Genomic DNA, 26,704 nt, shown 5'->3' on the forward strand with positions numbered 1-26,704 from the left:
GTTCTGATTTGTAAGCTTATATGTATGTGATGAGTGGTTTAATGTTCTTCCTACAAGATTTTATTTTTTTCTAGAGAAGTCATCTAGCCTCCTTTACCTACCATAATTTCTGAGCACATCGCAGAAAAATTATTTGTTGAATGAATGGCTAAGTGAATGCTGGATCCATGCCAGAGAGGTCAAATGATTGCTACCATCATAAATGTATCATTAATGAGCTATCTCAAGACCTCTGAAACCTCTGGTGCCATCTGTGTTCTAAACACATGGCTGCTGAAGGTAGATCTCTAGATGGTATGTGGAAAGTTTGGTAAATGGTGAGAAAGCCTTTCACAAAGTGCTAACATTTTATACAGGATGGAGAAGCAGACTAAAGGAGAAAGGAATACTATGTTGATATTCTTGTCCAATAAACATAATGCATCTTCATTTAAAAATGAGCAAATACAATATTAAAGAAAATATTATGCAAACTTGGTGATGCTCAATGTAAGGGTTAGCTAATTTTGATTTTGTTTGTTTGCTTGCTTGCTTTTATATATTTTGTCTGCTAGATCCTGTTAATTCCAGATAGAATTTGCCTTTTTAACTTCAAAATAATGTAATCAAGTACTTTAAAAAAATTTTCCTGACTTTGGACAACAGATTGACTTTTCCCAAAAGCTACATTATAGTTCTGTAACTCTGAAATACTGTGGAGGGGAATATATTCTGTGTTCTCGTAGGTGTTTTCTTCCAACACAAAGATAAACATAGAGCATGCCTGCTGCCTTTAGGAGGTGGAATATGATCCTTTCCAAATATACATATATGAGCTAGTAGCTCAAACAGGCATCTCACAAAGAAGCACCAAGAAATCATCATGTGTCAGAGCCCACCTCCCAAACTGCATATGTTTGGATTCTTCTGAGATTATATATTATTGCAAAATTTGCTTCTAGTAACTCATCACACTGATTCATAATGCATTTTATTTTAGTATAATGCATATTTAAGCAATCATTAAAAATTGTTTAGAAAGTTTTACAGTCTAAATTTTTTTAAGGAAGAAAATGACTTTTCAACTACAATTTCTTTATGTCTGTTCATAAATAATGGACTATTTAAGACATGTAATATCTTTTGTTCCATAAGTATAGAGGCTGGGCGGTGGTGGCGCACGCCTTTATTCCAAGCACTTGAGAGGTAGAGGCAGGAGGATCTTTGTGAGTTCGAGGCCAGCCTGGTCTACAGAGCGAGCTCCAGGAAAGGCGCAAAGCTACACAGAGAAACCCTGTCTTGAAAAAAAAATAAGTATAGAGACATAAATTAGTAGGGCTTACAGTAGTAACCTAGAATGATACTTATTTAAACATACTATGTTTTAGTGTTTATCAGTTTGATAATTGAGAAAAAGTTGAATAATACACTCTACTGTTACTTAAATTCTGGCATTGTTTTTCTTTGGAACACACGGAGATTTTTCATCTTTCAAACTTGATTCAGCTTTTATTTACTAGCCTTTGTCTCACGATCAAAGAACACTAGCTATGCCCTTAAATGCTTCCATTCTGTGTGCATGACCTTAAAAATTCTTTATAGTCAGTTTGTGTCAAAGGCTCCAGGGTCCAGAGGGTGAGGCAAGACAGCAGGGTCAGTAGCCTTCTGTTTGTCATCTGTGACCTGTTAGGGCTTGGAGCTCTAAATAATCCTCAGGACTTAGAGACCCCTCCCTCGATAGGGGCATTTCTCATGGCCAGCCTTCTAAGTCAGGAACTAATAATACTCTCAGCCTACTTGCCTTTGTCAATCTGTGTGACACAAAGTCTAGCTAATTTCTGCTGAATTGAAACTATAATGAAGGAATTTATAATCAGTTCTAATGTATTTGAGAACTAAAGTGTATTAGCTCTTCATCAAAGAGAATGATAAAAAGCAGCATTAATATGGGTGGGTAGTAATTATTTCAGAGCTCATAATTATTCTCCAGTTAACTACATAGAAATGCTGATATTTTTAATTCCTCTTTAAAAAATAAAAAGCATCCATGGTCAGATTCCAAAATGTAAGAATGCATCACACGTCCTTTGTAAGGGCAGAGACTTTTGTTATATTTATGGAAATCACAAAAGAACTCTTGAAATGAAATGAGTTTGAAGTTCATGGTTGGGTGTTCACTGTAGCTAGCTTAAGTGCTGTTGCTTCCCCACTGAATCTATTTATTGCCTATAGAAGATATAAAATACAGTAATTACTCTTACTCCCTTTCAAAATGACACGAGGTCTACTTTCCTATTAACTCTAATGAGAGTTATGTGTGCAGTCCTCTGGGAGTAGAGACCCAGTGAGTTTCAAGGTAAAATAAATCATTTCTACACACGGGTAGAGTGATCTCATTTGCTTTATAGTTGATGCTTTGAGATACCTACTGAAAACTGCTGATGCTGAGCTTGCCATTCTTGCTGTTTAAAAGAAACATAAGCTGTGGTTAGAATGTTGTTAGTGACTAATTCCTGTTCAAAGGGTAGAGATTTGCCCTTGAGGAAATCAGGATGCTCAACTTTTAGGAATGCCTGGTCTCTGTAGGGTGAAAGCACACCTATCACAAAGACACTAATACTAGCTATGTGTTTACAATATTATCTTTCTATTAAAAATATTTAAAAACCAGTGAGTATATAAGTTATAACACTTCAGAATAGGGAAAAAAGAATCAGAGCTGCTGATGGGCAGTGGGTGATTTGCTTCTATCACTAGCATAGGGACCCTTGAAGTCATGTGGAGATCTGCTGTAAACCCCAGGCTGTCTTTTCTCCATGGAAGCCTCCTCAAAAAAAAAAAAAAAAACAGCAATGAGTTCTCTATTGGCAACTCAGGACCCTCAGTATGCTCTCAGTATCTTTAGTCAGAGATCTGAATGAAATCTATTTTCTTTATTAAGATCATTTTTTTGCCCTGAATTGTTACCTTCATAAAACTTCAAAAAACATTAGATAAAATAATCTTGAGATAAGAAAGCACCATTATGTTCAGATCACTAAAACACAGCTATAACATGTAATGGAATAAAAATTTAATGTCATAATAAAATGGTAATATTTAGTATATCAAAAAATGGCTAGTTGAGATAATGCAACTTCATTTTCCCCTGATAATGTCTTCATTAATTTATGATACTGAGTAAATATTTATGTCTGATTATAATACTTCAGGTTGACTACAGTATGTAGGGTATGTAAAGTATCCTCTATTAAGAGGCACCCAGCTTCCTGAGGAAGAAAAGGATAGCTCAGCAACTTATAGGAAAAGCTCAGTTAAGCATTCTAATCTTAGACCTTCTTCACTCTCCACCGAGAATGATTTCTATGACTTCTCTACTTAAGGTACATAGCAATGGCAAACTATGCCCCACATGCAAAGCAGTGGGAGATATTGCTTAACAACACTCTCTGACATTTCATCTCACACAGGTTCAAGAGGGAACCTGTAGGCATGTGAAGCTATGAAATTGTCAGCTCAGTAGCTGTAGAACCTAAATGGCTTTCAATACAGACCGTGGAAATTACATTAGATACCCCAGTATGCTTCCATTCAGATTTTCTAAGGGAAAAATATAACACAGAGCCTTAGCAAGATAAGAAGAGTCATCTCAATGTGATGGGATTTACATATCCCTTCAAATATTATCAAACTAATGAGTCAGCAAAAAAGAGCCGCTTTTACTGATGGTTAAAACTCAAGAATCAAGAAAACTAGGTAATTTAGTGAGAATTGGAGAGTAGATGGAGATTTACAAGCAGTAAGGACCATCGTCCTCAGTTTGTGTTGCTTGCTAACCAAGAAACAGAAATGTGAAAAATATTTAAATCTTTAGGAAATAAATATTATTTAAGCATTTTTGAAGAATATTTTGAAATGGAAAATATTTCAGATAGTCCAATTCCCCAATTTTAAAATACAGAATTTAAAGATTTTTTACTTTGAGGAACTGTTATTAAGTTAATCAGCACAGTTAATAAGCATCACATAATCCTATATGCCTTTTGCACTTGAAGAAGATCTTATTAAATATGGATATCTGTGAGCTTACAACCGAGAAACAACGTGAACTGCTCCTCTCATCCAGGTTTCTTTCTATAGAACAGTATTTAGAGGTGTGTTTATTAAAGCATATAACTGAATTGTTTTGCACAGTTACTTGTCTTTATTTTGAATGACCTTGAAACCATGACCTTGTAATTGAAGTATCTATCACCAATTTTTTTTATATTGCCAAATTTTTTATATCATCAGTTTTTAGTTTTTCAGTGTTTTGATCTTCATCAGTGACTGATATTTTCAGTAGTATTTCTCTGACCTGAAAAAACATAATTGTGTTACATCTAATTTTTCCCTTCTGTTTTTGGTATGGTGTTTTCCACTCTTTGAGGGATGTTATGATAGGTTTTGTTTTAAATTGCAAATGTAATGGAAAGTCTTTTCTGAAAATGTGGAATAATCTCTCTCAAATGTTTATCATTCCTTCCCTGTGCTGAATGCTTATAGTTAAGGCTTGCTTTGTTCCTCCTCACGTGCTGGGAATCAAGCCATGACTGTCCATTCTTTCACACTGTTTTCTAAGACTCTTACATTATGCATGACAAAATTCTTTTGATTATTGCTATGTGATTGGCTGTCCTTTTAAATAGAGTGTCCGTGTTTGTAGTGATTGCTTTTTGCATGAGGATTATGAAATGTCATACAAATGAAATGGTTGTGGAGATGGAAAGGAAATCTGGGGCTTGACTTGCTTTCTGTGTGCTGGGTGTGTCAACTCTGTGGCACTTAAAATTACTGTCTTATGGCCTTTGACTTCCCCTTTGGTGTGTTCTCTTCTACCAGCAAATTAGCACTGTTAGGGATGATAAAAAATATATTAAACATTCACAGTGTTTTCATACAGTTATCCTTCTAAAACATGATCTTATTATAAATAAGTATAGTGGGCATGACATTGCACAATGGCATGATTCCACTAGTTCATAAAGTTGATTTTGAAGTATTATCCCTGACTGTTTAACTACTTAGATAGCTAAACATGACTTCTATTGATGGTACCTTTTCTCTGCCAAGCAACAAAATTATCTGTTGATACATTCGCGTGTGGCAATTGCCCTAAATCCACGACTAACATTTAAATTAAAACACACGGGGGAGTTCTTGTGTCATGACAAGTAATTTTAAAAAGTCACAGTTTTTTGAAAACGTATGAATTAAAAATGTGTAAAACACAAGTGTTAATGATCATACAAAGACAGAATTTTTAAAAAGCAGAAAAAGAACAACTTACAAAACGTTCCTCTCTTTTCCTAGTGTTATCCGCTAGTCTCCAGTTAAAGAATAGTTTGACCTGCTATAGCTTTATGACTGTCATAAATTTTAATTAGACAGGACTTTGAATAAATTAAGTGCATTCAACTAATTAAACTATTTACTTTTTATATGCAGTGCATTTTTTTTTTTACAAAATTATTCCTTTGGCCTATGACTGAAATACTAAGCTATAGTGTACTTTAAATGTTGAAAATGTTCAGAAACCAAATCTAGGAGATATTTTGGGGAAGGGAATTTTTTTCCTAAATAAAAATCAACTGTGATATAACCACTCCCCCACTCTTTTTTGAAATATCCTTGAGAATTTTAGTATTTATATTTATTTTTCCCCCTCAATCTTGTTTATTCTTGAATTGTCTTTTTTTTCCCTCCATTTCTCCGTTCTCAATCCTAGGTCCCCTTACAAAGAAACAGACAGATGATTTAGGTGATAATGACGGTGCTGAAGATGAAGGTATTTTTCCCCCACCGAATCTATCTGCATGACCAGGGCTTCAATCACTTTTTCCACCCTTTTCTATTTTTTTACTTCTTGTCTTTTTTTGAAGAGTTCTTTTTTTAATTCCTGTTTTTGATGTGTTTTGTCTTCTTGCTTGTTGTTACATATGAATATACATTTAAAATTTTTTTAAAGTGAGTGTTATGTTTTACATTTTGATGCCAACCATTAAGATGTTTTAAAAAGAGGGGCTTTTTTTTTCTTTTTTGGTTTTCTTGAACTGACTTTTGATATGTTTCATCCCATGTTTTGATGAATCCGTCCATATACTTTGAACTAACAACCCCTACTTGTAGTCCTTGTACCCATTGCATGTGCTCTAATCTATGTAGATATCTGGGACAGTTTGACTGTGTATCATTTTTACATTTTACTTCCTTTTTCAAAAGTACTCCATGCTCTATTAAAGGAGAGACAAACTGATACAAAGTGTTTCTTGAGCAATATGATTTAGATTTTTTTTAAAAAAAAATCCTTTTTTTGTGTTGATATTCTTAAATATCCCATAAGCAAAATGATATTACATAGATAACAAAGGCTCCACACTATTAGGGTGAGTAATAAAAAAAAGTGTAAGCACATAAGTCACCTGGTCCCTGTTCTGAGGTTAAGAGAGCTATCTGTCCTTGTATAGGCTCCTAGTTCAGTTCCTAGCACCCATGTCAGGAGTAACTCGGTGTCCTGTGCCCTGTTCTGGCCACCATGGGTACCTAAACTGACACACATTCGCACCTGAACACATATGTGCAGATACATATTATTAAAAAATAAAAAAAAATCTTAAAAATATTTTTGACAAATTTAATAGGTATTTCAAAAACAGTATTACAACTCTATCTTTTATTTAAAAATACAGCTATGTCTTTTCATTTCAAAAGGTATATACTTTTTATATAATCTAACAATGTGAAACAAAATTTTCCAGCTATCAAAGGATAATCATCCTCAAGTAATGAACTATTTTCTCCTTCATTAATATGGGAATTCTTTTCTGTTTCCTATATTCTCAAAGTATACAGTTCCAGTTAATTGTTAAATCTATGTATCCACATGCTCTCTGAGCATCTGTCTTCCTATCTGATATTTAACTAAGTTTCTAGAGAGGCTATGGCTCCATTCAGCCCATCTTCCTTCAATTCAGGATTTTATTTTTAATGTACATTTTCTTTGTTTTGGATTTGTATGTTACCCTAATTATAATTTTTAGAGAGGTGATTAATACAATGTATGATCTTATATCTTCACCCAAAGCTTTAAATCTCAAAAAGATATTAATAAGAAGGTAGGATGGATTTTCTGAAATAAAACTATCTGCTCCCAGGTCAGCAGAACGACTCTCTCAACAAGCTGAAGGAGTCTCTGACTAAATCACCTTCAGAAACAATTTGTATCCATTTATTTTTAATTTTTTTGTTAGGACATACTCAACAAACTCTTCTATAATGGAAAATTAATTGTTAAAGAAAACATTGCAAGCTTAATTGTTATATCTTCAAATTTATATTGTATATCGTTTCAGAATTATTAATGGGCTGAAAAGATGTGAAGAGACAGTATAACCAAGGCAACTTTTAAAAAGAAAGCATTTATTTGGTGGCTTTCTTACAGTTTTGGAGCTTTCGTCTATTATCATCATGGTGCTAAGCAGGCAGCGTGCAAGAGTAGATGAGAGTTCTACATCAGGTTCACCAGGCAGCAGACAGAGAAATAGACACTGAGCTTGGGCTGGGATTTTGAATACTCAAAGCTCACCCCCCATGATACCTCTGACAATAAAGCTTATGCCTCCTACTCCTTCCCCAATAGCTCATTAATTGGGCAGGATACATGAAAATATATAAGCCTATAGGGGCCAATGTCATTCAAACCAGCACACTACTTTATTAGAGGTCCAGAGTTCAGAACTCAGCACTCACCCATGCAGCTCATAAATACCTATAATTTCAGCTCCAAGAGGTTTTATTCTTTACTCCCTCAAATTTCTTAGGTGTGTGCATGCAGACACACACACACACACACACACACACACACACACACACACAAAATAATTTTTTTTAAATTGTGACTATAGTATAGTTATTATTATTTGTTTATATATTCATTTACCATGGATCTCAATGAAGAATTAGTCATTAAACACAAGCTAAATACTACTATTAATATTAAATAACTAAATATCACTTTCCAAGATGCATAATTTCCAGGGCTAAATAGTTGAAGGATAAATTTATACTAAGTCTGATATAGTCAAAGTTTCAAAATGTATCTATGTTATTGTAGGACATGGGTGATGTTCTAGTTTTGTGCTTTAAGAAAATGTAAAATATATAAAATTCCCTAAAAATCCAATGTCCTCTACATTGTTAATATAGAGAACTGCATTTGCAAAGTCCAAAATTCAGTAATGTAGTCAGTCACAAGACTTAAATAAATCATCATTCTAGTTTAAAATTTTTTCAGGTGTTGATTTAATTAGATTATTTCCCCATTGAGTCAGATAGCTCACATATATATCTACACGCTTGGAGTAGGTACCCTGAGTACTGATAGTAAGTTAAGCCCTGTTTCACCTGCATCTATTCTACAGATCACTTTTGAATCATGTTTATCATTTTTAGTTCATTATTAAAAATACCCTAAACACTTGTTACAATGTCAGGTCTCATTCAAGACATGGGACGCCACTTTGCCAGAGCTTCCAAGTCAAGGAATGTTATTAAATGTTGAAAACTGTGTGCTATCACAACACTCAGTTCTATTGATGTCCCTTCCTCTGTTCTACATTAGAAAATTACTTCAAAGCAATAAAGATATATTCAGATATTCCATGAAGAAAACATTTAGTAAAGTCTGATAATCTCTTTACTGCTCTTAGAATTATTTTGTAGATTTGATGCAAATAAATAATCTAATGAGCAGTTTAGATTTGTGGCAAATGTTGAATTGGCATCACTGGACACAGAACAAAGGATATAAATCACTTGTGCAGGGCTCCTTTCCTTCACTGGAAGCCAGGACAACTCTCCATAGCTTTCCTGGCCTGGTCTTAGCCACTGCATTCTGGGCTCCTTTTGACATTCATTATCCTTTGTCCTTTATTTACTTAGCTGCATTAAGACTTCTCTGCATCCTAGAGTGCTACTTCTAATTCCCTATCTGTAGCAGTCTCTAGGCTGAAAACAGTCACATCATTCTTAATTTATGATTTATAATAACCAAAAGAACTATGTGTCTTATAGGCTAATCTAAAGTCATAGGAATGATTTGAAATAGTATCCAAAGTTTTTCTCACCTTAGTTTAGGAACTTAGAAGATTGCAGAGATATATTTAATTTTGCCAAGAATACCTCAAAATTAACATTGTAATATTCAGACACAGTTTTACTATCTCTGCAGAGATTTGAGTTCCCTAAACATTGATCTGTAGATTCTCATTTATTTTGTAACCAAACACATTTGTTTTGTGTCTAGATTAACAAGAACAAATTAAGCCACACTTTCTATTTTACATGAGCAGTTCTAAAAGATAACTGTCACCACAAACATGAGTGAAAGCCACAGACATGTCTTCAAGTGTCTCTTTATATGTATCAGACAAAAATTTAATTAAAGCAATGCTTCACAGGTTAAAATATCCCAAATCTCTAAATACAGACAATTAACCGGTCCACGGGTCCTTAAAAAGAAAAATACACATATTTAAGGAATTTGTCTACCAATTATTCACCAGGCCCATTGAGAGGAACGGTGATGCTGAGTCACAATTGTCAAGCACAAAGACTCTCTGTGGATTGATCTAGTTCATTGACATTTTCTACCTTGGCCTAAAATATTTGTAAGTAGGATGCAATAGTTACTGAGGCTAATGGCTAATATTGCAAGTGTATTATTTCACTAACTTAAAAAACATACAGTTCTTTCTTAATACTTTAGAAGAAAATAATCATAATTTCCTTTACCACTCCTCTCGGACTCTGTTTAACAAGGCCTAAAACAAGCAAAAAATATGAATATGCTTGTGAAAACTTACACTCGTACTAGAACTAAGCTAGTGTTTTGAGAGTTCACAAAGTGCCAATTTTAGTAAAGTCTGAAGTAGCTATTTATTCAAAGTAAAAAATTATATATAAAGCATCAAGTTTATGCACTTCATTTTTTATGTAGAGAATGAAATAATAGAGAAGGTTTAAAAGGCACAATGGATCTAAAGTATTCAATATTAACTACTGAAGTACATTTAATACATGAGCTGAAGATAAAATAGAGAAACTATCAAAATGTAATCATTAAAGATCATGAACAGATATTCAATATTATGGTGTCTGATATATCAATTCCATTTTATCAATCAATGTCTTGTTCTGTTTTAAAAAACAAAGTAAATAATTATGATTTTTAACTTTTTTTTTAAGAACAAAAAGACTTAGGGATTGAGCAAACAAATGAAAATGTGCCTCTCAGGTAAAAAATAGGCCACTAACAAAGAATTCCAGTTATTTATTTTAGAAGATTCCAATGTGTTCTAAAAGTTCCCAAATAGCAAATTAATTTAGGTTCAGTAATTTTAGTTATCAACACATGTTACAGTATTTAAGTTCAGAATTACTTCAAAAGAAAAAAAAGCATTACAATTTAATTTAATTTCTTAGCAAAGAGGAGCTCAATACTCAAACTTCTTAGGCAAGACCAAAATATTTGAAAAGTTGAAAAACTGAATTAGAAATTCAAATTTACCTAAGTATTTGTGATTCCTTTAAGTATAAATTTCAAGGAGAAGAGAGAGAGAGAGAGAGAGAGAGAGAGAGAGAGAGAGAGAGAGAGAGAGAGAGAGAGAGAGAGAGAGAGAGAGAGAGAGAGAGAGAGCCTAGGCTCAGACCCTAGATTCTTCTGACATGATTGCACTCTGTGAGCCAGCCCATGTGGGTCTGCTTCAAGGTGCGGGGCTAATCTTCCCAATGTGTGCCAGTATTGTCTTCCAGGTGAACAGAACGGCTCTACCAAGACTTCATTACTGTTCACAGTGGGTGCTTTGTAATTCTATGTAATTTTAATTAAAGGAGAATTCTGAAACAGCCTCCCTCTGTGCTACCTCCAAGCATACAATTAGCCGAGTACAGTGTCTGCTGCGAACAGCTCGGCTAATGATTTCAGTTTAATAATTTATTATTGCTTCTTCAATGCCAACCTTACAAGAAAAATAAGCTAAAATCGTATGTAGCAAGCAGGCATTTTAGGTGTGTAGTTTAATGATTTAGAAGGGATTCCTTCCCCCGTTTCAATCTAACACCTCCACAAACCCCCAAATCTTGGTAAAAGAGGGAATACAGGGGCTGGAAAGTTGACTCGGGGTTAAGAGCACTGACTTCTAGAGCACCCAGATTCAACTCATAGCACCCACGTGTCGACTCATAGCTGTCTGTAACTCCAGCGCCAGAGGATAGTGGACACTCTCTGGTACCCTAGACACTAGGCACGCATGTGGTGCACAATGTATACATGCAGGCAAAACACCCATACACATAAAATAAATAAGGGAGAGAGTACCTTTTGCCTGTCAAAGAATTTCAGGACAAAGGTGGTGACTATGCCTAGCAGATGATCACAGTGTAAAAGTGTTCCTACTCAAAACCAGGATATTCTTGTGAAGTACATCCATTGGAGAGGGAGGGAAGGATGCGTGCATACATACAAGCAGTGGGATATTTTAAATTGATTTTTCTTAAAGGGACACCTGAGAACAAGTGTAATGGCTAATGTATGAAAATGTCACAATGAAGTCCACTAAATTTATGCTAAACTAAAATTCAATTATAAAAAAGGAAGAAACTATTTAAAAAAAAAAACAATTCTTGAAAGCATTGGTTATCTTAAAAAAAAAAAAAAAAAAAAGAGTCCATGATGTGCCCTGAGCCATTTCCTCAACCAGAAAGTCTGAATAAACAAGAGAAACTGCAAGATGTGATCTGAAAATGAGTTTTCATTCATTCAAATAAATCTCTCTATCACAGTAAGAAAAAGTGAAGGCATGACGCATTGAAATAGGTCATTCCTTTCTAAAGGGATGGCAAACTGGTCCCTAATTCCTCACCAATTCTCCCTGGGATTTCTAACTTACACCTCCACTGAATGCTGGGGTGAGGGCTGGAAGTTTCTAAGGGAGTTTAGTTTGATTAAAATATTTAAAGTAAAAAAATAAAATATATCCATGAATGACACTTTCAAACCAGCGTTAAAAAATATACTCCATACAAGGTTGCTTATGAGCAAAAAGGACCACAACTTGCTATAAAGTAGTAATGTTTTATTTATAGTCATCTTTTGATATGTTAAGGTTTGTAACTGAATAAACACACAGGTTAGCCTTTTCAACAGAAATTACTACATTTTTAATATTGATAAAATCACTTCTTATGTGATATTTCTGCATTCTTGTTGAAAACCACATAGTTGCTGTCAGTGTATCTTAGCAAATAAAGTGTCGGAAATTGAGAATGGGAGAAAATCACATTAATGTCACACTACATTTTGCAACTCTTTACTTGACCTTAGCATAATCATCTCACATCTACATGATTAAAAACATGACATCAAGGTGGACTAAGAGAGTACATGAGCTACAAGAAGTAATGCAAATATAATTTTGTCATCTTTTTTCTCCCAAAGCCTATGTTTGGTTTGGATGAATGGACTCCATGGCTTTTCTAAAAACATCATTTAAATGACATTCCCGTAAATATACCAACAACAGGTGCTCAGATGCACATAATTTTACTGTCTAAACAATCACTTGACAGTACTTAAGCAGTAAAATCAAACTCTGAAATGAATAATACAATGTATAATTATATCCGTAAATGAGAGCACAAATGACTTAATGTAATCATGTTGTATTTGATACAAAGCTCCACAGTAAATAGGGGGAGGGGCAGATTCCTTCACTCCCATAGAAATGAACCATTGTCCTTAATTTATAGTTCAGGAATACTATGTCTATCTCTTGAAAACAAAGCTTTAGACAGAAAATAATGGGTGCCTGTTGCTTTTTTCTACAATACCTCTCAATAGGAATTGCTTAAGAAACACTTTAAGAAAAACAGCAATTTAAAGACATCAAAATCATGCCCTCCTTGTCCTTAACATGCAAATGTACTGTTTCTTTATGCCTGTTGTTGCGGGTAAGAATAATTGTCAACCATTTATTTTGCAGATATTCGGGACAGTGGGGGTCCCAAGCCAGTGATGGTGTACATCCATGGTGGCTCTTACATGGAAGGCACTGGAAATCTATATGATGGGAGTGTCTTGGCAAGCTATGGCAATGTGATCGTCATCACAGTCAACTATCGGCTTGGGGTGCTTGGTAAGATATTTCTTATTTCTTTCACTATTCATCATAAAGTATGTGATAGTTTTTTGTTTGCTTTCTTCTATGCTTCCTGATATGGTTTTTGAATGTAAATTTTTGAAAGGTTCTATGCGTTCATTGAAAGTTCACACATTAAGTAAAGTCAACTTGGGAAAAATTCAAATGTGTAGTGGAGAAGTAATGGAGGCGTTGATTGCGAAGATGTTCTGCATGGTGTGGCTATACAAAAGCATGGAAGCTGACAATGGCAAAGGCCAGATAAACAAGTCCCTGAACAAAGATGTGCTCCTTCTGTTTTTCTCTTGCGCGGTGTGAGGAAACAAAAATGCTGGAGCTCTTCTGTGCTCTTAAATGCTGGCTTACATTTCCTTCTGGGATCGCATATGGACTAACTTAGGGAAGTTACTGTTTACCTTTGTCTTATAGGCATTTCCTTTCATTTATTTTTTTTTTGTGATTCCCTAATAATTAAGAATGTTTTCTCTCAGTATATTTTTATTGAATGACTTAATAAAGCATACACACATTTCTTAAGCTGACAGTTCAATTCAGTCCTACACAGTGTCTCCAGATGGAAGGCAGAGCCTAAGCTGACATACTGAGTTTTGAATAAAAATAGAGAAACTTTACTCCTAGTAAAATATATTTTTATTTAATAGTCAAGTTTTAAAAAATAACTTTCTGTTCTTCCAGTGTAAGTAGGTCACAGTATTGGCAATGATGAAGAAAGATAGTATTTAATAAAAAATTTTCTGCAGTGTTTTAATGTAACTTGATTAAAAAAACAATGTGTCCTAAGAAGATTTTATTTTTTAATCTTAATTGTTCTAAAAATTTACTACAACTTCAAGACTCAAAATCATTTTGTTTAGAAAAAGGAATATTCTACACCTGATTTTTGTCTTCTAAATTTAGGAAAAATGCTGAATTGTATACTATTTCATAGCATTTTTACAGATATTTTTGCCATGTTGAGAATGAGGGCTTTTTACATTCTCAGTCTTCATTAGATATTTTGACAATGTGATGGAGTCAAGTGGATGATACAATGAGGATACTTAGACAGTAGAGGTAAAATGTATTTCTACAGCCCACTGCTCAGGTACATTTTGATGACCAAAGTGTATAGTCATGCATTGTTCAGTTAGAATCATTTTGTTGGGTTAGGACATGCTTCTCACCACTGAAAATTCTGTTTATTAGAAGACAAAGAAAGATGTGTTCATAATTATCCCTAATCAAAACATTTTCATAAGAAGGCTTTTAATGCCTTAATATTTTTATTTTGTAATATTTGTATTTTATATTATTTCTATAACTCAGTCAGATTAATAGCTATCATTCTCATATTTTTCCAAAATCTCCAATTGAAAATTCTGTGCAGTGACATGTTTGTAGACTGAAAAATCTAAAAGGAATTCCAGCTGTGGAGTTAGTGCTTTGTAGTTACAACATATGGAGTCTTACTTGACAATTAGTATGGCACAGTACAGTTTCCTAGGATGAGCTGAGTAAGTTAATGGAAACTTAACCTGTTTCTTCTTGTTTACTTTTTAAGATTATTTTTGTGGTTATGGTGTCTTTAGTAAGGACTTCACATTGCTCAGATTTAAATCCTACATGAATGCTCACGTCATGTCTTAATATACAACAATTAAGCAGCTAAAGAAAAGGAAGACTCACTCATCACATGGTCTGTCTCAGTGCTCGCAGCATAGGAATGGAGGATGAGATTTTTCCCAGTTTGGTCTGCTCTGTCTGGAATCTGAGGATCAGCCCTCAGTTGCCTCCTTTATTCCTTAAATAAGGGTTATGTTCAGCCTAAGGCTGCTTTTTATTAAACTTTTAACATGAAAAATAATCAAAATTTGTTAGTGAAATCATATAAAGCAATGGTTCTCAACCTGTGGGTCATAGCCCCTTTGCACAAACCTTTCTTAGGGGTTGCCCAAGACCACTGGAATACATAATGGTTCATAACAGTAGCAAATTTTCAGTCATGAAGTAGCAACAAAAGTAATTTTATGGTTGGGTTACCACAACATGAGGAACTGTTATAAAAGGCGGCAGCAATAGAAAGGTTGAGAACCACTGCTCTAACACATTTTAAAGTGTTAATTCTAGAATTTTTTTTCAAAATAAAACTGTTGGGAATGTATTAAAATGAAATAATCCAAGAAAAAGAGACTACCAGAACATTTGTTATGGTATCCTTCACACAAGTGTCCCCCCCCAAACCAGATCAACACTCATCATGCTAAATGATGAGAATGAGAGCTCTAGATCTGTGATGTGTTTGTTGTGAATATTTGTCTAACAACAAGGTAAGCCAAAGATTCTTAGGTGTGTGTTCCACAAGAATGGAGGTCAAGTTCACTGTGGGGTGAATGCTGAGAATTAGGCATAAGATTTGATATCATATCAGAGAAAGTAATGCGCTGTCTTTTGATTCTGGTGTTTTGTTGTGAAGATGAATTTGGGAAGCCGGTGTATAACTGGCCAGTTATAGTTCTGTTGATATGTGGCAATTGGCAGGCAAGCTAGTGTCTGGAACAGGTGAAATAATTGTCACTTTGAATTTGCCATGCTTGTTTTGCTTTTGGTTTTTAGTGATGAGTAGTGAAGTAAAAATGTTTCAGTTATAAAATTCATATGACTATCTAGTGACCAAGGTTCTAGATTTAAAGCATTTTGTGTGAAAAAGTATTTTGTGCATTATAAATTAGAAATAGCATGGAGAAATACTAAATCTGTCAGTATATTCAGGAAGTTGATGGTTGACATAACTTCCCTAACTAAGAAGCTTCTATGGCATTCTTTGGGAGAGTGGCACACACTCTCACTCAAGACTGGACATGGCTTTCCCTCAGCTGTGTGCTGAGAACAATAACTGCCAGTAATGTTGACAAAATAGAGAAAAGAGAAGAGGCAGGACTATGGTTCTCCATTCAAGGTCTGAGTCAGCTGACCATTCCCGGTGACTGTATCAGACATAAACATCCAGACTTGAACATGATTCTGCTCACAGTTTTGTGTTCATCCAGTTCTGCTGTAAGTTGGCTCTGTTTCTGCCTCCTTCAGCATCCGCTGTTTAAGTTACTATTCCATTTATCTTGAAATAGAGTATATAGTAATATTACTTGGTTACATTTTAGTATTTTAATTTATGGATACTAAAATTTATTAACTTGGTTACCTGAGAAATGTTTTGGTTATGTTTTCTAATAGGAGAAAATAATCTATGTGAAATATTTTGGTTGTACCCTAGGTAAATGTGTATTTCATTGGAAAAAAATGAAAATTGTGATGAAATAAATTATTTACTTTGTAAGATGAAGTGCATTCACATTTTTTTGAAAACAGAAACCACTGAAATAGTAATACATCTTTAAATCTCATAAAATAAAAAATATAATGAAGAATTTAATATTACAATGAGCTTCAACTATTCTAAATTTAGAATAAGTTCATGTTACTCTCACTGTAAAAGGAACAATTCAACACCATTGTGTCTAACCTAGGTAAATGTAAAATCTGCTATCTGATGGAAATTTAATGAGTTACCTCTGTGTGGTAAGGACCTGTTAAAGGTTGTTGTGCAATTCTTGATTTTAGCCAATGATATTTTAAAATTTTTTTATATTTTTTTGTTATTTCTTTTCGACTTTCACACAATGTGCTTTTGATCATATTCTGCCTCAAACACTTTCTCAACTCATCTCCCTTCCTTACCCATATAACTTGTGTCCTTTATTTGTTATTTCTGTCTTTTCTTTTTTTAATGCCTCAAAACCAATTTATGTTGTCTAAGTATTCACGGCTGCGTGGTCTTCTGCAGTGCGTGGTTGACTTAACAGGTGATACACTCTTAGGGAGAGCTGTCTCTCCCTCTCCTGGGAGTGAAGAGTCTCTAATAGTTGTGTATCTATCTTGACGTGGGATAGTATGCTCAACTCCCCTCTCCATGCTATGATTTAGTATGCTTAGGAACTGTACATGATTTATGCTCTCATGACTGTTATGATCTTATATGTTAGCTACTCTCCTGGGTCCAGAAGATAATCTTCCCTTGGAGTCAGTCACCAGCCTAGAATTTTACATTTTTTATGCTCCCTTCTTTTGTAATGATCCCTGAGATATGGGAGAGGATATGTTTTATATAAATGTTTCCTTTAGGTATGAGTTTCTGCAGTCTTATTTACTAAACTTTGGGCAGTTGTGAGTCACCATCAACTACAAAAAGGGACATCTCAGATTAATGTTGTGAGATGTGGTGTTCTATGGGTTTAAGGATAATTCCTTGAGTTGGTTACTATGTCTGTTAAGTATCATAAAAGTAGGAGCTTCTTTCCTATGGCTCATAAGCTGCCTAGCCACTGGTTCTAGAACAAAAAAGTGGCACTAGGTATGAGCTTTGTCTCGTGTAGCAGATCTGAAATTCAGTGACAAAGTTGTTGTCACTTTCCTGATATTCACGCCACTGCTGCACCAGTGAGTCAGGCTCCCCAGGCCAGTCAGTCCTGCAGTTTGCAGGACTAATAGCTAGCGAGGATTGAGTGAAGGTTGTTTTTCTTCTCCAGTAGCTTACATAGAGCTTCTAGCACCATGGAAGCTAGCCAGGAGGGATGAAGCCCCTAGGATTTATAAGTCCCAAAATTTGTCTGGAAATCAACACATTTTGGGAAAAGAGCTGGTTAAATATTTTACTTTGTAAATATAGTTTACATAATCCATCAGAGTGGAAAATATTGAAGTAAATTATATAAAGAATTACAATTAGTTTATAATGCTACTGAAGGCTAAAGAGTCCAAAACAATTTTTCTTAACTTATTGCAAACTAATATTAATAAACTGTGTTTTTATTCTGTTCAGCTTGGTTAATGAGATTTAATGATTCTTATAACTAGGTTGTTGATGTTATAGTAAGGCTTAAAATACTACAAGAGACAATGTATAGATACCTATTGCTTTAGTTTGATCAATTATCACTGATAACACTCAATTTAACAATATGCATTTTTATGAAGAGAGAAAAGTAGGTACAACATTGTCATTTTAAAAGAGTTTGATTGGCCATGCGGCAGTGGTGCAAGCCTTTAATCCCAGCACTTGGGAGGCAGAGGCAGGTGGATCTCTTTGAGTTCGAGGCCAGCCTGGTCTTCAAAGTGAGTTCAAGGAAAGGCGCAAAGCTACACACAGAAACCCTGTCTCAAAAAAACAAAAAAGAAAAAACAAATAAAAGAGTTGATTAGTGAAAAGGTGAATTAATTGTTAGAGAACAGTAATTTATATACTTTATTGTTATAACACTAAATTAATTTCTATTTCAGAAGCATGATATATATATACCTGAACTTTAAAAGAATAGAAACAAAATGTATCTGATGGGCTGTATTTGAATTTTAGGAGATTCAGATCAAGGGGACTCACTAAGTCTGTAGAATACTTATACATTTACAGATTTGTATGCAAGAATAATTAATGAAAAAGTGGTTGTGAATTTGAACAAGAGCAAGGAGGACATGTGGGAGGGTTTGGAGGAAGGAAAGGAGGGATGGGAATCTGTAATTATGTTGTAGTCTCAAAAGAAAAGAATAAAAGAAAAGCAAACCATTTTCCAGCTTTGCACTTGGGTTCTTGTTCTCTGTATTTTTAGTGGGGAAATTCTTGCCTTTTATTTTTCATTCCCATCTGCCTCACTTAGAAACAAATCTCTAATACCAAAATAAAAAAAAACCTGCATATGTAAACAATATATAATCATGTGCCAAATTTTATATGTTGATGATTTCCTACCGTGTGTCCAAGTATGTTCCTGGGTCACACAAAGGAAATTACTCTGTTCTTGAGCTCATATTTTTTTATGGATTCCTAGTTTTTGAACAAAACCCTGAGTTTTACTGAAAAGAAGACAAAATACCATTCTTTACTGTTTACTTTTCCATATTACTCTTACCTTGAATAACTGAAGTAATTTGTGACAAATGAAACCATAATAAATAGGTTGTAATTTATATTTGAAAAATACATACTTTAAAAGAATTGCATGCCCTATTAATAAAAAAAATTTTAAAGAATAAGGCATTATATGTCTTAATCACCACTGCCATACAAAGGTAAGAAGCATAATAATCAAAATTATACACTAGTAATTTTTCTCACATTATACTAACAAGAAATTTATCATACAAGCTGCATTATTTGTATTTGCAACATGGAGTAATATTAGAATTGAGTGAAAATTGTGTTACTAGAAAATATAAAACCAAAAGCATAGCAATAAATGCTCAGATTTCTACAGTGCCATTCAGCAAAGTGCAAACCAAATCCAGTGAGCCAAGATATTTGTTGATTTTACTTATAAAAGCAGAAACCTAAAAGCAATTTAGAAAAATAGAGATTTATGAATTCTTCTGTAACATACCAGTTGTTTCAATTGGGTTTTAATAAAGGGTAGGTGTTAATCAATTTTGATTGAGTGCTAATATGAACACCCTAGAGAAGAGAGATTTTTTGTTAAAAATAAAAAAAAACTTGATTACTGAAACTTTGCACAATAAACTACGTGTTTGTTACTTTTATTATACATACTATCTCCAGTGTGTTTGATGTAGCTTAGAAAAAAGTCAGCTACACCCGAACAGCATACTTTAGAAATGAGATACGGATAATTGTCAGTTAATGTAGATATCAGGAGAATTTTATAAAACATATTCCAGGTATGTCTGTTGATATATTCAACTACACAGTGCTCTGCATAGAAATTCTGTTAATTGTTGAGGGTTTTATAAACATTACACTTGCTGCCTTAAGGAGCGTGACGGATGACAGTAAATAAATGGAAAGCAGCAAACGATCTTCACTAGACAGCAACTTAGTTCATAATTAACTTCTGAGTTATAGGTGGGTTCTAGAGAAATGGCAGGTGAAATGCAGAGGAACGTATGCTACACCAGATACTCTGAAAAGGCTCCCTGAATAGATGACCCCTAGACATGCACACTGGCTTGCCAATACCATGTGACTCTTCTACAATAGCCAAAACTTTCATTAAATTAAATTTAAGAAAATTCCATGTGCTCCTGACTTCCATTATCTTTGTGTTGATGTCTATTGAATCTCTCCAACTCAACATGGTTGATATGTGTGGAATTTTCAGGTTTCTCCATTTCATGTTGACAACTAGCTTATGCTAGTAACTGTAGCAACAGCAATAACAATCATATTTATGTTCACTAGGGACTAACTGAGCCCTTGTGCCTTCTGGGAGATTAGAAATCTTTCTTCTACACACACCCAACAGACATTTTATCAAATTTGTCAATGTTCTGATGATGAAATTAATCAAAACAGTATTATGGAAAAACATTTAAATAACAATTTGGAAGGCTTTAGGACTCAGTATTATCAATTTTATTCTAGAGCTAAATAAATAAAAGATATACTGAAGACTTCTTAATCTTATGTTGTTATTTTACTCACCAATATGGCCACATTTAGGCTCTAACCAGTCTTTTAAGAATGTATTATGCTTTATTAATTCTCAAAGAATGTTCAAATACTGGTAGTAAGTGAAGCATGTGACTTATAAGTGTTTTATTTATTGAGATCAATGATTTTGAAAATAATAACAAAGAATGTAAATTCCCTCACTCCTAGGAAAGGCTTTTCTGGGGCCAGAATCTAGTCTGCATTTCTACAGAGAGTGATCCACATGGCAAGATATTAGCCTCATTTGCATGGCAGGAGTCATTCTTTTAATTAGTACATTCATTTGTTCACTCACAAACTCCTCACATATCTCTAAAGTGCCTTCAATAAGCTCTTATTACTTGGTCACAAGAGTGGAAAAATCACTCAATCCATCTTCTTTCAGGTTCATAGTAAGAAAGGAAGAGTGACATTTAATGTTGGTATGAACACATATTTTGATAACATATTTTGATAAGTTGTATTTCTGCAAAAGCAATTGGAGTGCTATGAAAAAATCACCTCTGCAACTGTTTGTGGAGGTGAAATATAGATGAAGAGATTCGGGAACATCATTTTGTCTTTCACAGTAAGAGCTGGTTGGGGTTTTCTTAGGTCTTAAAAAAAGGCAAAGATTTAGAGTCAGAGAACATCCCGCCATAGTTTTTAACACATTGGAAGCAAAATGACTTATTTAAAGAAGAAAGTAGAAATGCAGAAATACATGCAAGTAGACTCCCCACAAACAACAGCAGGATGGAGCTGTGACTGACTGAGCAGCATTAGTTTCTGAAATATGAAATGCAGAGGAAAGTGAATGATTAACCATGAGCTGGATGTTGAAGCTACAGTATGGGACAGAAACTTTCAGACTTCATAAAGACAAAGGCCAATTCTCTTTCTTACCTGTCCTATACATCTCAGAAAAACAATTCAGTTTAAGAAACTATACTACGGCTGCTTAAAAGAAAATGAAGGTATTAGTCTCTATCTAAGAGCTCTTTCTGTGCTCAAATCATGCAAGAACTTGGATCCTGAGTACATCAGCTTTGTTGGCTTTTTGAAATCTATTTTTTCCCTCCCTAGCCCGGGCCTACTCCAGCCTGAGGGCCTGGCATCCTGCTCTCCCTTTCATTGGCTTGTTAGGAATAGACTGCATCTCGTCTGCAGGCACATGCAGTTCTTTTCTTTTTTCCCTTTCCTCAACTGTTCCCTGTACTATCTACTCTGAACATTCGGGCACGATTCCCTTTTCACTCTTTTTATTCTGAATTGTCCCAGTTCATTGTTTAGAGACAGAGTTGTGTTTGGTGTCTTCTTTGAGCTTCACTGCCACCACTGTTTCCTCACCTCGGGTTTTCCAGATGACCCCAATCTTCCAATTCCAAATGTCACACATTGCAACCAGGCAGAGTACCTTAAAATAGAACAAGGTTCTATTTTTCTTTAGTGCTTCTTCCAGGTCTTATGGTTAGCATAATTCCTGGGGTCTATTCCATAGGTTTTTGTTGTTATTGTTGTTTTGTTGTGTTTTTTTGTTTGTTTTTCCTACCATTTTCAAGCCTGTTAAAGAATATTGCTATTCTTATTAGCAGAGACTGCCTTCTATGTAGGTCGTCTTTCTGTTACAATGACAAAACATCAGGATAAATCAACTTAAAAGGTCAAAATGTTTATGTTGACACATCATCTTGCAGCTTTCAGTCCTTGCTTTCCTGGTGCCATTACCTGATCCACTCGTGGTGAGCCAACCTCACTGCTGAGAGTACACAGACTAGCAAGGAAGCTTGCTTCGTAGAGCCTAGGTATCACAGAAAGAAGGCAGAGTTCTAGTCTTCCTTTCAGTGACACACACCACTGCCGTAAATAGAAGCAATTAGTTATGACAAAAAAAATATGTAGTTGTGTAATGGCGTGCAATACTAGAATTTTTAAGTTTTTGACTCTCTAGGAAAATAAGCTTCAAGAAAGATATATTATTTCATTTTTACAAATTATTACTTTTACTGCTGTATTGTATTTGTGAGGAGAGAGGGGTGTGGGTGTGTGAAAGGCTCTGACTGTGTATTCCATGTGTGTTTGGTCATCTTACAGGACAAGATGTGGAGTTGACTCACTTGGCTCCTTCCACTATGTGGGTCCTGAAGGTAGCTCTGTTTCCTAGTGACACTACAGGCAGGTGATGAACCTATTAGCACATGGACATTGGAGTCCAAAGCCATCACTGCTGGCATCCTGCTGTCTGTCAGGGCAGTTGCGCTTGTTGCATGCTCCCAACTTCTCAGTCATCGGGCCAAGTTATCATCCTGTCTTGGATCCTTCAGATCAAGTTGGCTCTTGTCTTCCCTCTGCTCCCATAGCCCAGGCAGTCTGTTCTTCACGCTGGTATTGTTGTGTGTATTGATAGTTCCAGGGGCATATCCTACTACCCAAATTAAAATATAATTTCCACATCTTACCAGATTTGCTAAACCCTCAAAGCCTGAAAGAGTGTTCTGCATGCATAACAAAATGCCTTCAATAGCCCTGTAATTGAACTCACTGTGCTTTTCCTACGGTGGGTGCACAGGGAATACAGCACAGCGGCTTGTGATGAGGCAATTGGCAGGAAAGAGCAGCAGCCACATGTGAAAGGCACATTTTCTATTCCTCCTAAATGAGATGGAGCTTTTAAAACATAATCACGGTGTGTTCTATTAGCAGAGGCAAGAAAGCTCCCTGGATATCTAGATCCAAATGTTTCCTATCCTAGAACTATTACACATGAAAGATATATCCGATGAAAACTCATGAGTGATTCCTGCATTACCATGAACTTAGTGTTTGTGTTCTTCAGATACTTGCTCTGTGTTTGAGGTGGTGGAAAACATCGATACTATGGAACCTGAAAACGGTGATAAATATTGATCTTTGATGTCAGATGGGTGTAATGTCACCAGAAAATAACTCATGCATTTACAGATGTAATATGCTGCAGATTTTATTGTTTTTTCAGATTCAGCTTAAGATCGTTTTCTAAAGATAATTGTGAAAGGAACAAAAGATAGCATTTAATTAGTTTTGTCTTTTGATATCCAATAAGTTTTACATGGAATTATAGGTGTGTAGCACCTGTCACGAAAACAAGGTCAAGTGGGAGATCCTGAACTTTGCTGTGAGTATGTGAGGCAGGAGATTATACAGATGAATGTCTCCTGAATGCCTTCCCTCACTTCTCTAGGCCCAGTTTGTGGCATGAGGACCATAGATTTACTCTAAGAAAAAAATTGAGGCACAGGTGAAGCAATCCTCCTGAAGTGATTTCTACATTTTTATAGCACAGAGGAATGCCCCAAGATGAAAAACATGTCCAAGAGACATTCATTTTTGTGTCATAGCCTCTGGATTACTGTATTTGATCTTGGGAAAATGGCATCTTGTATAGAAAATTCATTTTTCTTGGTGAATGAATATTCAACACACTCAAATAGACTTAAGCCAGTAGAAAGGATTCTTTGTGGTAACATTGTCACAATGAGTGGCAATTATTTCTGACAGGAAGAGATGTAGTGATTTTATATTATTTTAATTATGCCATAATTCTTTAGGTTTTTGACTTTATATGAAAATAAACTTTAAAAAAGATGTATTATTTCTTAAAAAACCTGTTTTATTCGAGAGTTTTCCCAGGAAACATGAAATTATATTATCTCCTAATCACAAGGAATCTGCTTTTTAGCATAGATATTTGACTTTGTTGCTGCTGTTGTTTTGAAACTAAGCTGTGATATTGACTAAAGCTGTTGGTTGTGCCTGGGTCAGAAGTGCGGATTTTCAGAACCAAGGTTAGCAGGGTCACAGGCCAGTTGTAATTTTGTACTATTAGGAATTAAATTTAAAAAAATCTACTTATTCTCTTAGTAACATTTCCCTCTATTTCATGCATGTTTTTTATTTAGGGAATTTTTTTTTTTTTTTTTTTTTTTTTTGGTTTTTCGAGACAGGGTTTCTCTGTGTAGCTTTGTGCCTTTCCTGGATCTCGCTCCATAGACCAGGCTGGCCTCAAACTCACAGAGATCCACCTGCCTCTGCCTCCCGAGTGCTGGGATTAAAGGCCTGTGCCACCACCACCGGCAAGGGAATTAATTTTTTAAGCGAATGCTTCGTTTACATAATGTCACGATCCCTTTGCATAGAAATCCCCAGCCACAGTTTTGTGCGAGTCTGTGCAACGAGAGGATGGCCAGTTTTGAATAATGAATGACAAGAAAAAAGAAGGCTCTGAAAACATTTCCAGAGTTGAATTTCAGTTTAAATTCTACCAGTAGTTCTTTCTTTTTTCTTAAATTTTATACATTTATTTATTTAGTATGTGTGTCTGTGTGTGCATGTACATGTGTTCATGTCTGCATGTATGCCTGTAAGGCATGAAGCAGTCAGAGAACAACTTTCAGGAATTGGTTCTTTTCTTCCACTACCTGATCCCAGGCACCATACTCAGGTCCTTTGGTTTGTATGCTAGTGCCTTTACCCGGTGAGCCATCTTATAGATTCAGACTGATTCCTTATGATCAGAAAAGGATGTGAACCTCCTAACCAGTCATCAGAAAAATCAAATATATTCTAAGCATTGTTTCCAAAGTATTTCTCCTGTATAACTCAATGTTTGGGAATAATTATGAAAAATTGAGATCTACTGTGAAAATGTTTTGTCATGCTTTGAGGGCTTTGAAACAGAAAAAGTTCAAACTTCTACATAGCTTCCCAGGATCCATTCTCCCATGAGCTCTGAGCGACAGCCGTCAAATGGAGCATTTTCGTCCCTCTACCTTTGCCATAGGCTGACCCCACATGGGGCTACAAGATTGTGATGTCCCAGATTCCCAACAAGGGAGGTTAACAAATTTGGTTATCTAATACTAAATCATCAGCTTTAAAATGCATATGTGTAACACTGTACAGACTGAGCAGGCCACACACTTATGGATGTAACAATTAACAAACAAACAAAAAAGGCCATGAATTTGAAGAAGAGTAAGGAGGGGTGAGCCTTATAGATACATAGTTGTTATGAAGACTAGTCAGAGCAAGAACTCCCAATTCAAAGATCTGTGAAATTTTTCATTGGTATATTCATTGTACTATAATATCATTACAGTTAAATGCATAGAAGATATAAGCTGGGCACACTGTTTTATCCAAGGCTTGGGAATCAGAGGCAGGGGGAACACAATACTTCAGGGAGACCTCAACTTAGACAAGCAAACCTCATTTCATAACAAAGAGTAGGTAGAAATTTAAAGACATTAACATCTGTTATTTTATTACCAATTTTCAAAACAAAACAAAAAACTCTTAAAATATAAAGGTGAGAAAATCCTTGCTGTTTCTTCAACATTCATAGTTCATTTTTCCATCCAGGGGTTTGGAGGACTCAGGTCAGATTTAACGCCTGGTTTTAATGTCTGTTGCAGTTAAAAAGATGATTCACAAAACACAAAGGTGCAATAATACATTTAAGGAGCAGCACACATTGTTAATCACTGGATATTTAAAGCTGCATAATAGTCTTGATAATTCTGAGGGCTGAATGCTTGTCAAACAGGATTAAATTGTCATGGTTTCTACTTTGTAACATTGTTGGCTACAAGCTTATTCTCAAGAGCAAAAAAGAAAAAAAAAAAAAAAAGAAAAAAACACCTGTCAGCTTTGCCATTTTTATGTGACTCTGGTGGTCATGAAATCTTCATTTTGTGCTTTATTTGCAAGAATCGTTTGAAGCTGCTTGTCCCTTGTGAGTGCTAGTTTTAATAAATTAAGCAACATAGACAGTAAACCCATTGAAGAGGGTTCACGTGCTCTGTAATGTGCCTCACCACAAAGAAAGTGGGCCAGAACTTGAGTGTGAAAAGTCCCCTCTGCCCTCAGAAACCTCCTGCATTGGGAATAAGGTGTGTGTGTGTGTGTGTGTGTGTGTGTGTGTGTGTGTGTGTGCGTGTGTGTGTGTGTGTTTGGTGTGAATGGGCAAATGACGTTC

General features: G+C 35.1%; 1 protein-coding gene across 11 annotated transcripts in view; it reads left to right on the forward strand.

Moving 5' to 3' along the window:
* The window catches only part of Nlgn1 (neuroligin 1), an 891,533-nt gene that overhangs the window by 402,590 nt on the left and 462,239 nt on the right, over positions 1–26,704 (forward strand). For 6 of the 11 annotated variants that reach the window (XM_076573976.1, XM_076573980.1, XM_076573979.1 and 3 more), the window contains one exon: positions 13,059–13,211. In XM_076573976.1, the coding sequence (XP_076430091.1) occupies positions 13,059–13,211 (153 nt within the window). Of the gene's footprint in view, positions 1–5,746; positions 5,807–13,058; positions 13,212–26,704 lie in introns of all 11 variants that reach the window. The other 5 variants (XM_016000879.3, XM_076573974.1, XM_076573973.1 and 2 more) reach the window with 1 other exon arrangement.

This window comes from Peromyscus maniculatus, chromosome 6, assembly GCF_049852395.1.
Source record: "Peromyscus maniculatus bairdii isolate BWxNUB_F1_BW_parent chromosome 6, HU_Pman_BW_mat_3.1, whole genome shotgun sequence".
NCBI lineage: Eukaryota > Metazoa > Chordata > Mammalia > Rodentia > Cricetidae > Peromyscus > Peromyscus maniculatus.